The sequence below is a fragment of the Capricornis sumatraensis genome, chromosome 1 (genome assembly GCF_032405125.1).
Source record: "Capricornis sumatraensis isolate serow.1 chromosome 1, serow.2, whole genome shotgun sequence".
NCBI classification, from domain to species: Eukaryota; Metazoa; Chordata; class Mammalia; order Artiodactyla; family Bovidae; genus Capricornis; species Capricornis sumatraensis.
In genome coordinates, this window is record NC_091069.1 from 143,808,488 (window position 1) to 143,824,864 (window position 16,377).

A 16,377-nucleotide genomic window follows, 5' to 3' on the forward strand; every position below is an offset into this window, starting at 1 on the left:
GTGGATTGGAACACTGCAAAATATGTCAAATTTCAAACACTTTTAGAAGTTCATATATGCTATATAGCTCTTTGACTAGAAAGTACTTTGAAATTAAGGAACTGAGATATTTTCTATTACAAATCAAAACTATTTAGAAATCAAACTATTAGAATATGAAGTCTGGTAAGAGATCATTTGTATCTTTGGCATATAACCTGGCATGAGGCAGTCATTAAAGAGTTAGTCTATCTATATATTCCCACCTACCCTTAAACATAGTTACCGGATTCTTTTTTGTTAAAATTGATAATTGTAAATGCAAAATTTTCAGCAATTAAACTTTTCATGTTATGCATTGTTACTAAAACTCAGACTACAATATATTTGTACGTCACAATTCTATCTCCTCTGGCATTTAAACAGTACCCCTTAGATTGTGATTAGGTCTCCATCATTTTTGCAAGAGGAAAGCAAGAACTAATGTTATTGCCTGTATCATTGCGAGGATTAAGACATTGTATTGCAAGGTTAGAGTGATGTCTCTGGATCAGTGAATCCAGAGACATTACTCACAGCAGGTTGACTTTCAAATTCCATTAACTTTCTCTTCTCATCTCAATTATGCTACACGCAGATTGCTATACAACTGATCCCAGCAGACTGGAGGTTTATATCATGGCCAGTTTCAGTCTAACAGTCATTACTTTAACACGGCTAGAATTCTTAGGTTGTGTTGTTCTTATTTATAAACAAAAGACACTTTATAAACCCCAAATAAGTGCTTTTGAAAAGAATTTTGATGCCAGTTTTCTTCTCTATTAGGCTATATATATTGATGGTTGATTTTCAATACAATTCAGAAGACAAATGGAACTGTTGTTAGTTAATATTCTAAGTTTACAAGAACATTGAATCTGTATAGTATGTTAAAATCTCAGGTGGCTTTAAATAAATTTATATTATTTGATCATCATAGCAATATTGTGAAATAACCAGTGCAGACATTATTATGTTTAATAGATCAGAGGATCAGAATCATGAGTAATGCTTCTAATTTTGTGTTCCCTCATTCAAGTTAAATAGAGTGCACTAAAAATTCAATTTCTGAGTGAATGCAATAGATTTAATTAATCTCTCACACTTAATTTTAATTGACAATGCAATACAATTTTTTTTGGCTTAGCTTTTCTCCTTCAAGTAGAAACCAAATGCTAATGTGATTAATCTAGTCTTTTCCCCCTCATCATTATCATCAGAGAAAACTTAAGGATATAGTTCTTTAGTGAATAACCTACCTTCCAATGAGTAATTTACTAAATTTACTAAATCTCATTTTCCTTGCCTCAAACACTTTTTTCCTCTGGTTATTAATATTGAAATTAAATCATCCATTCGTCTTAGCATGTGGAGTGACATATATTCATCATTTAGTACATATTCAATTATTACATACACACAAAAACTTTGAATCATTTAAATCCCTAAAGACGTTACAAATATGATCTAATGATTTATGAATACTGGCCCTGTAGATTCTACTATGCAAATCCCTGAGTGTAAATCACCTGATGGGAAATCACCTAATGACTGACAGAAACAACAACTGAAGTACGTGTGTCTTTATCAGAATGAATGTTGGTGACATTCTTTAAAGGTGAGGATGTATTCTCATATTTGCAAAAATTCTTTAACATGATTTAATCTGAAATTCTGGGCTTCCCAGGTGTCACCTGTGGTAAAGAATCTGCCTGACAATGCAGGGGACACAAGAGACATGGGTTTGAGCCCTGGGTAGGGAAGATCCCCTGGAGAAGGAAATGGCAAACCACTCCAGTATTCTTGCCTGGGAAATCCCATGGACAGAGGAGCCTGGCAGGCTACAGTCAATGGAGTTGAAGAGTTGGACACAACTGAGCAACTGAGCTCAATCTAAAATATTATCTGTAACACTAACTGGTAGATGTTTTTAAGGAATCATTTTTCAGAGATAACTTCAATATAATTAAGCATACTGTTAATTTCCAAACTGATATCTGGGGAAATAATTTCATTATGGAAATTACACTATGCAATCTATGCAACATCTTTCTTCTCCTTTTCAGTTCAGTTCGGTTCATTTCAGTCGCTCAGTCATGTCCGACTCTTTGCGACCCCATAAATTGCAGCACGCCAGGCCTCCCTGTCCATCACCAACTTCCAGAGTTCACCCAAACTTGTCCATCGAGTCGGTGATGCCATCCAGCCATCTCATCCTCTGTCATCCCCTTCTCCTCCTGCCCCCAATCCCTCCCAGCATCAGAGTCTTTTCCAATGAGTCAACTCTTCGCATGAGGTGGCCAAAGTACTGGAGTTTCAGCTAAAGCATCATTCCTTCCAAAGAAATCCCAGGGTTGATCTCCTTCAGAATGGACTGGTTGGATCTCCTTGCAATCCAAGGGACTCTCAAGAGCCTTCTCCAACCTAAATATAATTACTTCTCACTGGTATTAACTTATTGTGAAGGGAAAAAAGTTTCATCATTAAGGAATTCCAGTGTAATAGATTAAGTTTATAGGCTTTTGTTTTGTTTTGTTTTGTTTTTGCTTTTTTGTTTTTACTGGCAAAACAGAGAATCTGACTTTGAGAATTTTATCTTTTTTAACTTAATTATTAGAAACTTTTCTTATACTCATCTTGTATATTTTTCATCTAACCAAATATCTTTTAAAATCAGTGCTTAAAAATTCAGAATTCTAACATCAATCACATATAATTCTTTTCCTTAGCATTTTATAAGTGTTTTGTTTCCTTTGTAAGACAATAAATGGGATGATTAAAGAAAGAGTGGTGCTTCTCATGCATCATGAAACACTTTGTTGACAGCATGTGGACATGTACTTTGCCTATATCAACATTATGTTTTGACTTATGAATATATGGAACCCTTCAAAATAAGTCTCTCTTATTACATTTATTGATTCACCTTCTCTAGTTCATGTTAATAATACCTTCATATTTTATGTAAACTTCTTCTGCATCTTCCATTAATCAATCATGGGGTTATTTTCTAATTTAGAAGAAGGCTGTGGTAAAACCACAGTTTCCACTATTTAACAGACTGGCAATCAACATAAGCCCTTTGCTAATAAACTACCTTTTTATATTTTAATCCACTTCAAATTAATGCTTTCTGGGCTTAAATCATTTGCCTTTCTCTTTTAACATATTCAAAATGCAGTCACATTCTTGTTATATTTTATCGTTTATCAGACCTAATAACTAGCAGAAAATTCTGAGCAAAATTATTGAAGCCTTTGGGTAACAATACTTTCTTTAAATAAGTAAAGATTTACACAGGTGAGATTATAATAGATAATTTTACTTTGGTTTTTCCTCAAACTGGTAGCTAAGCATTTTATTCATTATGTATAAGTACACAATTTATACAATATTAAAAATATGCACATTACAGAATAATATATTTAGCCAGGGACAGTATGAAGACACCATAACAAATATGGAAAAAATACGTTTCACTATGAAATCATGTTTAACTAATTTACAGTGAAATCACATGTCAATTTATCAAATTTAATGGTCTTTGCAGTTACTTTGATTTCTTATTTGCATTAATGTTTCCTACTTTGGATTTTTATAATGTCCTCTTTAAACCTGAAATTATTCTGTCAGTATATTGAATATATTTATAAACAAACATAAACAGTTTAAAAAAATGTCACAGAAACTTCTGGCTCCTTACTTTTCCCTATTATTTCTTTTCTTTGTAATACCCTTCTTATATTAATCATACACATATAATGAGAATGAGCAGAGTCGTGTTTTTTGAACATGTTGTCATTTCAGCAACACATACAACATCAATTTGACAGAGTTAAATAGAATTCACTCCTTTTAACTGTGTTTGTGTACCTGTGTTTTTTTTTCAGTCAATTTACTGGATTCAAAAACCATTCAAGGGGAGCTGGGATGGATCTCCTATCCATCACATGGGGTGAGTTTGGTTACCTATTGAAAGGAACACAATTCTGTGCGTTGCCTTTCTTAGAGATTAGGATTATTGGGAACAGGAACTCCTATACTTCTGATGAGAAATTATGTTTATCGCTGTAGTCAATACATGGACTAACACAGCTTAATATTTGTGTCCAATGGAACTATTGAGCATTTGGAAGTTGCTTTTTTTTTTCCTCTTCTGAATTTATCCATAGCTTGAATGAACTAAAATAAATGGTTTGACTATTACTGTCATCATGCAGATGATCTAAACATGATACCTAACATCTTTTTGTGATGTAGTCAGAATCAGTGAGTTGAGAAGAGACTTTACAAATTTTAAGTGACGTGGAAAATGTGTATTTGGAGATGGTCACCTCTGGAGTTGTAGCCTTAAAATAAACCGTGGAAACAATTCCAAGTAGGGTAGGATCTATTTGTCAAGACTATAAACCTGCATTGCCATCATTCCTTTGCTTAAAATGTCTTCAATTTGTCTAGGTCAGTTTAAAATTAGGCATTTTATTTACAAAAAATATATATGCTTGCTAAGTCGCTCAGTCATGTCCAACTCCTTGCAACCCTTTGAACTATAGCCCACCAGGCTATTTTGTCCATGGGATTCTCCAGGAAAGAATACTGGAGTGGGTTGCCATGCCCTCCTCCAGGGGATCTTCCCAAACCAGGGATCGAACCATCTCTCATATCTCCTGCATAGACAGGTGGATTCTTTACCACTAGCACCAGTTGGGAAGCCAGGAAAAATATGGCTGCCTTTAAACTCTAAGCTTTGTATATAGCTTTAATGTTATGAAATCAGACACAGGTTACTAAAGTGTATGCCATTTTGGGACCCAAATGTTTATGATGATTCTTTGTGTGAGAAAGTTTTCCTTTTCTTTTTTTAATTGAAGGGTAATTGCTTTACAGTATTTTGTGGTTTTCTGTCCATACATTCTTTCTTTCAGAAGAAAAAGAGGCTCATACATTTGGAAAATTCTTCTTCCTAAAAAACTACAAAAAAATGCCTAAACACATCTGTCTGTTTTTTTTTTTTAATTTTAAAATCTTTAATTCTTACATGTGTTCCCCAACATGAACCCCCCTCCCACCTCCCTCCCCATAACATCTCAGTGGGTCGTCCCCATGCACCAGCCCCAAGCATGCAAAACACATCTGTTTTGTTTCCAAGGATAGCTTGTAGAAAATACAAAGTGCTATTTCGAAATAGTTGTCATAGGAAAAAACGTATATATTCCTATTTATTTTATTCCTATACCATCCTCTTTTCAAAGAGGTTATAATTACTTTGACTTGGTGTTCAGTCTTTAGATTTCTGTGCCTAAACATACTAATTTTTACTAGCAGCTTCTTCCTCACCAACGGATGTTTTGCATCAGGGATACTTCATCTATCTGTCATCTTGTATCTGCTTCTCTTTCTTGTGCACCTTGACACTGACATAAGGCCAAAACCTATCACATAATCAGGTCTTGGTTTGTGGCTCAGAAAGGGAGAGTAGGAAGTACGCCAGCATTTGGTTTTCCCATAGGTGCAAAAAGAATCAAATGGTTAAGATAAAGCACATCCTGGATAGTCATAACAAATGAATAGAAACTCAGGATTGAGCTGGAAAACTGATTTAAAACTCATTGTCCAACTCATACTCAACTATAATGTTGATTTTAGAAATTTGAGTTTTTCATTACTCCATAAGATAACATATCATAGAAGATATGATTGCTGTCTAGGAAGATATGAAAAGCAAAACCATACTAATTCTTTATATCTATAAATATAAATAGAAAATCTGTTTAAAAATAAAAAAATTAACTTAAATATCAAAGCAGCAGTTTACTTCTCTCTCTTTTTTTCTACTTTAAAGAAGGTATAAGGAAAACATCTCTCATATTGAATATTTGGGGAAATGAATTCATTTACCTTGTTTATCTCATAGATTTTATGATGAACAAAGTTAACACTTTTATTTCCAGATATACGTTGGATGGAGAAGGGTGTTCTAGAACCCTGCCATGTAAAGTGTGTGTGCACCAATCAGCAGTGTCAGCACGTGGGGGATTCTCAGAAATGCAGCCCCACCCCAGCCTTTTTGAGTCAGAATCTGCCTCTTAACATGGTCTCAGGTGATTCACATTAAAGTACGTTAAATTTAAGAAACACTCCTCAGGGTGAGGGTAACTTGCCCCTTGACTTTTCCCATCTCTTGCACAATTTCCCACCTCCTTTCTCCTAGGAGTCACTTATGGTTTTCTCATGAACAGTTTTCAGTCTCTCCTTCAGCCTCAGAAAGCTGACCTCAGGCTCCCTGGCCTCTTCTTCATGACTTCTCTGGTTTATCTAGCAGCTGTGACTTCCCTATTTCAGATGCATTAAATGGCCTTAAAATAGCTGGCCAACCTCTCCAAGCTTATCATTAAAACTAGCAGGGAGAAAAAAAAAATCTTTCTGAGAGAGTGTGATGTTTGTAATCTTAAGTCCCAAAAGATTTAGTAAAAGAGAAAAGGAAAAATCAAATATGTAAATTATTGTCCTGGGTTGATTGGTAGTACATTTGTAGTATATAATGTCCATGTGGAAATAGCACTAATTTAGAAAATGTGATGTTAATATTAATTTCTTTTTGAGATACTAATGATATTGTTGACTGAAAACTCTATGGTCAGTTGAAGTTTGGGATCTAACGTCTTTGCTTGTATGATTGCTTGTGCCTGTAGATTCCATTTATTATTTTTATTGCCTAATCATTGCCATTTTCAATTTGACTAGGATATAAGAATTTGGTGTTTGTTTTAGTTTTAAAAGGAATAGGTAGTTAAATCAGTAGTAATATATATGCCTCAGGGTTTTCCATAAAAAATGAAGTGATAGCTGGAAATCAGTTTGAACTAGTTATTATTTTAATTAATTAACCCTAACAAGTAGAAATGCATCTGTTTTCAGGTTAACTAAAATATAAATATAAGCTTTGGAGGAGAAAATTATAATGATGTCACAGCATACTTAATCACTTAATTATCTTACTCTCTTCTGTTTTTTGTTTTTTGTTTTTTTCTGAGAACATGTATGTTCTACTCTCTTAGAAAATTTCAATATTATGATACTGTATTATCAGTTATAGTCACCAAGTTATACATTAGATCCTCAGTCCTTATTCTACAGCTGACATTTTGTACTATTTTACCAACCCCTTCCCATTTCTCCCACCCTCACCTCTTGGCAACCACTTTTCTATTCTTTGTTTCTGTGAGTTTGACTCGACAAGTGGCATAGAAAATATGGTACTTTTGATTTAGGGAAATGGTTCTCAGTTGATGAGGGGGTAGATAAGTGGGGAAGCAATTTTGATTTTGCCCCATGGGAATATTTGTCTGGAGATATATTGGCTGTCACAGCTGGGTAGGCAGGGCACAACTGGCACCTAGTGTGGAAACTAGGGGTCCAACTTAACACCTTACAAAGACCATGACAGCTTCCTACAACTAAGAATGACCTTATGCAAAATGACAGCTTCCAGGCTGAGAAACCCTTACTCAAGGGGTGGATAATGGTGATCCATCAGGAGGTATGGTCAATGAAAAGACCTTAAGGGTACTCAGCAACTTCTTTAAGTCCCAGCCATACTTCCATCAGAAGCTCTGCATTCCAGATCTTTTTAAATATAAGTTTTAAGAAATAGACCAATAGTTCTTTCCAAGTTTGAAATGTCTTTCATGTAATAATTACATCACCGGAGCTATGTAAAATTATTATTTGGGGGAAAATTGTCAAGAACAGCTCATTCCTTCATATATAGTATTTTCTATTCCTAGTCATCCTCTTCCCCAGAGATATAGTCACACTTAAAACCTTAGAATTGACTTATGGTATTTTCTTGGGAGGATTATTTCTATCTCTATTTTTAAATAGTTCTTCATATCTTAAAGGAAACCTGGTAGAAAAGTATGGTGTTGTATTAATTGCTCAGTCATGTCTGACTCTTTGCAACCTCATGGATTGTTGCCTGCTAGGCTCCTCTGTCCATGGAATTCCCTATGCAAAAATAATGGAGTGGGTTGCCATTCCCTTCTCCAGGAGATCTTCCTGACCAAAAGGGATCAAAACCAGGTCTCTTGCATTGCAAGTTGATTCTTTATCATCTGAGCTCTCAGTTTGGTACTTTATTATTAGGTATGGGAAAAAATATCTATGAAGAAGTTTAATGAAACTTTGGTTTTCTCTAGTAAATTTCATGGAAATATTACTCAAACTTGTCAACTGAAATTATCAAGAGGGTCATGATAATTCATTACAATTCATTTTCAATGAAAAGTTTTTTCTTTGACATGGATATTTTCTGGTACTAAATTTGTTCACTTTAGTAAAGTAAATAAGCAATTAACCTTCTCTGGCCCTATAAACTATGAATTATATTAATAATATTTGAATGTGGGGTTTAATTATTCAGAAGTGTTAGTAAATAATTCAGTAATTTAATTTTTTTTGATTTAGAGAATAATCAACACATATCAAAGCCTATACATATTGCTGGATTATAATATAGAAAGAATCCATAGTTTATGCATGACTAGTACTTAAATTGATTGGTCAATTGAAATGTCTTAGTCAGTGTATGATTACAGAGAAGAGATTAGCGGGAAGTGGGCAACATAGTTTTCACTTAGGATAGTATTGGTAAGATGGTTAAGCAGTACAAAGGAATCAAGAACTTTGACTCAATTAAGTAAACTCAACTAAGGAGAAGAAAATGAAGAGAGATTTGAAGGAGGAGTGGGGTGGAATTAGAAGTCTCAAAATCAGCAATTGTAAATTTTAAAAATAATTAAACCACCTCCATCTTTCAATTCTTTTAGGTATTTTTTCATAAAGATTTTCCTAGCTATTTATTGCTGTCTTAACAGTGATAATGTACTTAAATAGAAAACAGTCTCCTGGCAAATAGAGACCCCATTGGTTGCTCACACAATATTTGTTCCCTGGTTTTTCTTTGCTGATGGAACACTGAAACGGTTCATGTTTTCACCCTCCTATGTGTTCCTGGAAAATGACCCCTCTGTTACTTTGCAGGGTGAGTATTGATTCATCTGAGAGCAAATCATGATAATTAAGTCATTTTTCCAGTGTTGGTTTAGGCAAGAGTGTGTAAAGCCAGTGAGACTGGAACAGGACTCCAGTGACTTTGGGAAAGTTTCCTTCCAATAAAAAGATAGGACGTCTCTGTGACAGTCTAGAGGGGTGGGATGAGTTGGGAGGTTGGAAGGAGGTTCAAGAAGGAGGGAATATATGTATACTTAATGGCTAATTCATGTTCTTGTATGGCCAAAACCAACACAATACTATAATTGTGGTCCTCCAATTAATAATTAAAAAAAAAAAAAAAAAAAACATGGCGGGGAGGCCAGGTGCTTTGTGCCTCCGGGTTTGCTCTGTGATGGCCCAGAGTCCAGTCTGGAGGACTTGCATTCCCTTAATGGTCAGAAAGGTAGGGCCAGAGAGCATTAGAGAGACCATCCAGGAACCCTGACATCTCAGAACCACTGAGTTATGTGGAGACATATGTTTTCCTTATTGAATCCACTCTTTTTGTATTTCTCATACTTTCCATGTAAAGATATCCTGATAGGATGCAATGCTTTATCTCCTGGTCAGACACCCTGATTTCTCAGTGAAGGCTATGGCAATGCATAATTCTGTCCTACAATGTTATCTGTATTTTCCCAGCTTGTCTTTTTTTGTGCTTTAAGATGATGTCAAAGATAACAGGAAGAATAGTAAAATAGATAAGCACATTATGTAGCATTGGCACATCTGCATTCGGGTGCTGGCTGTATCTTTTACTGCTGTATGATCTAACGCAAGCCTATTAACCTTCGTTAGCATTTATCCTCACATTTAATTGAGGCATAACAGTAATTTCTAAGTCATAGCACTTTAGAGTAAATGATAGTTGGGCAAGTGAGATGTTCCTGTATATCTAACTATGTATATCTATCTATCTGTCGAATACACAAATGTATGTAAAATAGGTATACAGATATCATTTCTTAATCTTAGATAAATTTTACAATTTTTCCATTCTAATCGAAACCCGCTAAATTCATTAATTGCCATTGTTCAGTTGCCCAGTCACGTCCAACTCTTTGCAACCCCATGGACTGCAGCACGCCAGGCTTCCCTGTCCTTCACCATCTCCCAGAGCTTGCTCAAACTCATGTCCATTGAGTTGGTGATGCCATCCAACCATTTTGTCCTCTGTCATCCCCTTCTCCTCCTGCCTTCAATCTTTCCCAGCATCAGGGTCTTTTCCAATGAGTTGGCTATTCAAATCAGGTGGCCAAAGTATTGGAGCTTCAGATTCAGCATCAGCCCTTCTAATGAATAGTCAATTCATTGATACGTCTGCTTAAATCTCAGTCTATAACATGTCTTAAAGATGAACTTTGAAAAAGGAAAATTGATGGCATTACCTGGGGTGCCAATTAATACTTCTTCTCAATTAAGAGCTCAAAATATTACCACTAACAGCACATGATTGTTGTTTCATTGAATCGCCCAGGTCAAAGTTTGCATATAATCTTGAAATTTTGAACTGAAAGAATAAAAATAAGGTAAATCAGGTATCCAGTTTATTTATTTAGATTTCTAAGTGGTTAGAATTTCCTCAAATATTAATATTACTTCTTCATGGATACCTTCTAACTCTCATATGCCACCCTCCTGCCGCCCCTAAGACTAGGATATAATACCTATTAGCTCATCTGCCTTGTTCTTTGTTGTACCGCCTCAGCTTGTAGTTATATGTTATTGCAGTTATTTCATTGATATTTATCTCAGCCTGGAAATGGCAAGCTCTTTGACACCAATTCCCATTTCATGAAATTCTCCCTGTTTTTCTCCCATTTAAGATTCTTAGATTAATTGCCCATAAATTTAAATTACCTGGATAAGTAAAAAATAAAAGCTTTCCAATACAAGGGAGGACAACGAAACTAACACTGATTTCGCATTTGTTGAGAAAAATTTGATGTTCCAATCTGTTGTTTTAGATGGGGTCTGTTAATGATTTCATGCTTTTTTCAATGGCATAATTTAGGTAAAATTACACATACTATAGTGTATATATTATATATGTATGAGTATATATTATAGATGTACTTATGTAATATATAAATATACATATATAATAGTATAGATATATGTCTATATTACATATATTATTTTTTGTACTAGCAGATCTACTTAGTTAAACATAGTTAGAAAATACTACAAGCCTATGCATTGGAAGTTAACTGAAAAAGAAAAGTAGCTTAGGATAGCTCTATACTAAAAATTATATAGGCTGTTGTCTAGGGGTAAAAATCTGGTATCCTGCAAATAAATTCCAGTTACCTAAAACTAGAAATATTTAGAATTGAGTGAATCATCAAGAATAATGGAAATAATAAAAGCACTCTCTAAAACAAGTCTCTAATATAGTATAATTTGCCTTCAATATTGGAATTATTGCTATTCGTGAAGTCTGGTTTCTAAAAGTCTTATCTGCTGGATTTCTACCTTTCATTTTATGAATGGTGTCTGAAATGCAGGAAGAATATGTTGACAACTGTATGTCAATGATAACCACCTGGGACTCTGCCTTTGTGAATCACAGTCCAAAGTCTGCTTCATATGCTGAATAGTACATCCAGGAAAATAAAAATTTTGACATATGTGATTCTTGGTCATTTAAAATTTTTCTGCCTAGGATGAACGATGCTATATATTTTATATACATTATTATATATATACTTTATAAATATTTTATGTTCACTTTCACCTACTGTGCTGACCTTTCTAGGACGGTTGTCCGATTAATTAGAAAAACATGACAAAGCTTTATAGGTCTTTTTTAACCTTTTCTTGAAGCAAAATACACTATAAAATAAGGTGGAAAGTGAATAAGTGGTGGAAATCAATAAAAATAGAATTTATTCTAGCAATATTAAATTTATAAAATTTAAAATGTTATCTTGTATCTGTTTTATCAGAAATGATGTTAGTGTTTAAAGAAAAAGAAATATTTTTCATTGATAATGTTGTGTGTTTCTGTATAAATCCTCCTCTTTGTATCAAAACAGTGCTTGTTTATATTTCGGGGATTGAATTAGAATTTTAAAATATGACATGTGATATACTTTGTTTTTTCTTTTTTTTTTTGCTTTGATGTATAGCCTTGCTGGGTTTAGAGGAAAGGAGACTTAAAACTTATTTGAATGGATTTTCTTTATTTTGGCTTTACCCACAAATTTATACCTTGTGATATTTAACATTTAAATGATATTAGTAGTCATTTAACATAAGTAACTATAGAGTTAAATAAAAAGCTAAGATACACAAATAATTTTCATATCTAATTTTAATGTTTACATATTTAATAAACTTATTAAGTTGATTTCATATTTGTTTCCTTAAAAAAATTCAAATTGGCAATAAAGTTTTGCTTCTAGTGATTTGTCATATTGATAGCATTTTATAAAAATAACAACTTTCTTAGCACCAAAATATTTTACTTTGTGCAGCTTCAAGTGAAAGACCTTTCTAATGAAAAAGAAATTATTAAAATAAGAATAACCAAAAAATAGATACTAAACTTAAAAAAAATGGTTTTCATACTTATTTTTCATTAAATTTGTTGACACATGTACAAAAGGGTATATAGCAGATTGGATATCAATTTTTGTTTTGCTAGGAAATGTCCAGCTCCCTTAAAATAAAGAGCATACTTAGAACAAATGCTGTATTTTCAAGTTTCCAAGTTTTCATTTGAATATAGGATATAAACGTAGCATATGTGTTCCAATAGAGACGAATTTCCATTCTGTCATTTCATTAAGTGTAAGTCAAGAATTTTGATGGGAATTTTAAAAAATCATAATTTTCCCCAAAGTTTTACTTATTTACTTTACTCCTTAAATATTTTCTTTTTAATTTCATAAATTAATGGTCTTGACCTTTAGGTTTATTATTCATTGGTGTTTCATTTCTTTTGAAAGATTTTTTTTTAAGAAATTAAATTTGGCCTGTAAAAAATACGGCATAAAACACTTTTTAAATAAGTCCCATGTCCCAAATGATAGCCATTGCACCTGAGAACATTTAAAGGTTATAACATTTAGAACACAAGCCACTTCAAGTATTTCTGCAAACTTCGTAGCTCACTGATTACCATCAGTTTTGTTTGTTTTTTGCTAGTGATGTTCACTTTATTCAGGAAATGTTGTATGAAGAAGAATTATCAATGTAATTGCCCAGATTTCTTGGGACCTGCTAAAATAATTTCTCCCTTTTACATGGGACATAAGAAGAAAAACATCAAGGGGGATAATATGCTCAATTTTCTGAATAGCCTGTTTACAAGTTTGTTTTATTCATTCTGGTAGTAAGGCAGCTTACCATACACAACACACACACACATACATACACACATATATGTTATGTATATACAGGTATATAAAACTACATACATATATATTAAACTATAGAGAGATATATAGCTGTATCTATATAAACTAATATATTGAAATTGTTTTTAATTTTTAAACCATAATTATTAGAAATGCAAAATTCTGGGCTTCTAACTAAGACCTACTACTATGTTACAAATCCTGGGATCAGGGTTCAGCCGTCTGTTTTTTCACAGGCTTTCCATGTGATTCTCATGCTGTTCAACTTTGGGAATCACTGTGCTAGAAAATCATTATCTGCTGTAATTAAACAGGTATTACTTATGAACATAATTGACTGCTGCTTGGTATGGTGCTATGCTGTAGTTTGTTCCAAACTCTTGATGTAGCACTATGCATAATTCATTATAAATATAGCACTGGACATTTTAAAATTTAGGATATTACAATAAACACATAGCAGGAAAAATAAGCATTTTACCAGTCACTCAAGGGATCTATTCTTAGCACTTTTGTAACAGGAATTCATTTTGGCATTCTCAAGTTTCTCTCATGTAATCTTGGAGCTCAGTTTGAGTTGATTATAGTAGCTTCAGTATTTGTAAATGCTGAAGATATTTATACATTTGCATCCATTTCTCACAAAAGAGAGATAACATTAAAGCCAAAAGACTAGAAAAGCCATAAATTAAGTGACAGTGAAATTGGAATAAGGAATATGAAAATCGCCCATCAAGGAGTTACTTGAATTTAAGGTTTTCTGGAAAATAACTATGAAACATTCCTAGAAAGTTACTGAGATCAGCTTATAATAGATTTTATGTGCCCCACTAAAGATATTGGAGATTATTCAAAGGCCATATTTTAAAGAGATGATTATAAGTTCAGTTCAGTTCAGTCACTCAGTCGTGTCCAACTCTTTGCGACCCCATGAATCGCAGCACGCCAGGCCTCCCTGTCCATCACCAACTCCTGGAGTTCACTCACACTCACGACCATCAAGTCAATGGTGCCATCCTGCCATCTCATCTTCTGTCGTCCCCTTCCCCTCCTCCCCCAATCTCTCCCAGCATCAGGGTCTTTTCCAATGAGTCAACTTTTCGCATGAGGTGGCCAGAGTACTGGAGTTTCAGCTTTAGCATCATTCCTTCCTAAGAACACCCAGGACTGATCTCCTTTAGGATGGACTGGTTGGATCTCCTTGCAGTCCAAGGGACTCTCAAGAGTCTTCTCCAACACCACAATTCAAAAGCATCAGTTCTTTGGCGTTCACCTTTCTTCACAGTCCAACTCTCACATCCATACATGACTACTGGAAAAACCATAGCCTTAACTAGACGGACCTTTGTTGGCAAAGTAATGTCTCTGCTTTTTAATATGCTATCTAGGTTGATCATAACTTTACTTCCAAGGAGCAAGCGTCTTTTAATTTCATGGCCGCAATCACCATCTGCAGTGATTTTGGAGCCCCAAAAACAAAGTCTGACACTATTTCCACTGTTTCCCCATCTATTCCCCATGGAGTGACGGAACCAGAAGCCATGATCTTAGTTTTCTGAATGCTGAGCTTGAAGCTAACTTTTTGACTCTCCTCTTTCACTTTCATCAAGAGGCTTTTTAGTTCCTCTTCACTTTCTGCCATAAGGGTGGTGTCATCTGCATATCTGAGGTTATCGATATTTCTCCCAGCAATCTTGATTCCAGCTTGTGCTTCTTTCAGCCCAGCATTTCTCATGATGTACTCTGCATATAAGTTAAATAAGCAGGGTGACAATATATAGCCTTGACGCACTCCTTTTCCTATTTGAAACCAGTCTGCTGTTCCATGTCCAGTTCTAACTGTTGCTTCCTGACCTACATATAAGTTTCTCAAGAGGAAGGTCAGGTGCTCTGGTATTCCCATCTCTTTCAGAATTTTCCACAGTTAATTGTGATCCACACAGTCAAAGGCTTTGGCATAGTCAATAAGGCAGAAATAGATGTTTTTCTGGAACTCTCTTGCTTTTTCGATGATCCAGCAGATGTTGGCAATTTGATCTCTGGTTCCTCTGCCTTTTCTAAAACCAGCTTGAACATTTGGAAGTTCATGGTTCATGTATTGCTGAAGCCTGACTTGGAGAATTTTGAGCATTACTTTGCTAGCGTGTGAGATGAGTGCAATTGTGCAGTAGTTTGAGCATTCTTTGGCATTTCCTTTCTTTGGGATTGGAATGAAAGCTGACCCTTTCCAGTCCTGTGGCCACTGCTGAGTTTTCCAAATCTGCTGGCATATTGATTGCAGGACTTTCACAGCATCATCTTTCAGGATTTGAAATAGCTCCACTGGAATTCCATCACCTCCACTAGCTTTGTTCATAGTGATTATGGAGGTGATTATGGAGGATGTTGCAATCAAAGAACAAACAGGAGTCAGAAAAAGCAGTCAGAAATCACTGTAAAAGTTCTCAGAATAGATTATAGAAACCAAGGGTCAGCCCTCTATTCTTCTAATTATGTATCTTAGTGATTTGGCATAGGCTAAATTTTCATTATCTTGCTGACACTCCAAGAAGGGATATATATATTTTTAATTTTATTAATAGATCATTTTTATAATAATGGTATAAAATAAAGAGAAACCAAATTTGGTGAATTGTGTAAGACCTTGGGAAACTCCACAGAAGAAAAATTAATGAACTAAGGAAGACAAAGCAAAAGGAAAAAAAGAGGGCACAAGATGCTTGGTTCAGTTCAGTTCAGTTCAGTGGCTCAGTTGTGTCCGACTCTTTGCTACCCCATGAATCACAGCACGCCAGGCCTCCCTGTCCATCACCAACTCCCAGAGTTCACTCAGACTCACATCCATCGAGTCAGTGATGCCATCCAGCCATCTCATCCTCTGTCGTCCCCTTCTCCTCTTGCCCCCAATCCCTCCCAGCATCAAAGTCTTTTCCAATGAGTC

At 34.7% G+C, this 16,377-nt stretch overlaps 1 protein-coding gene across 1 annotated transcript in view; it reads left to right on the plus strand.

Annotated features, from left to right (window-relative positions):
- The window catches only part of EPHA3 (EPH receptor A3), a 404,569-nt gene that overhangs the window by 19,165 nt on the left and 369,027 nt on the right, over window positions 1–16,377 (plus strand). The window contains exon 2 of the mRNA XM_068987994.1: window positions 3,909–3,973. Within this exon, the coding sequence (XP_068844095.1) occupies window positions 3,909–3,973 (65 nt within the window). The remainder of the gene's footprint in view (window positions 1–3,908; window positions 3,974–16,377) is intronic.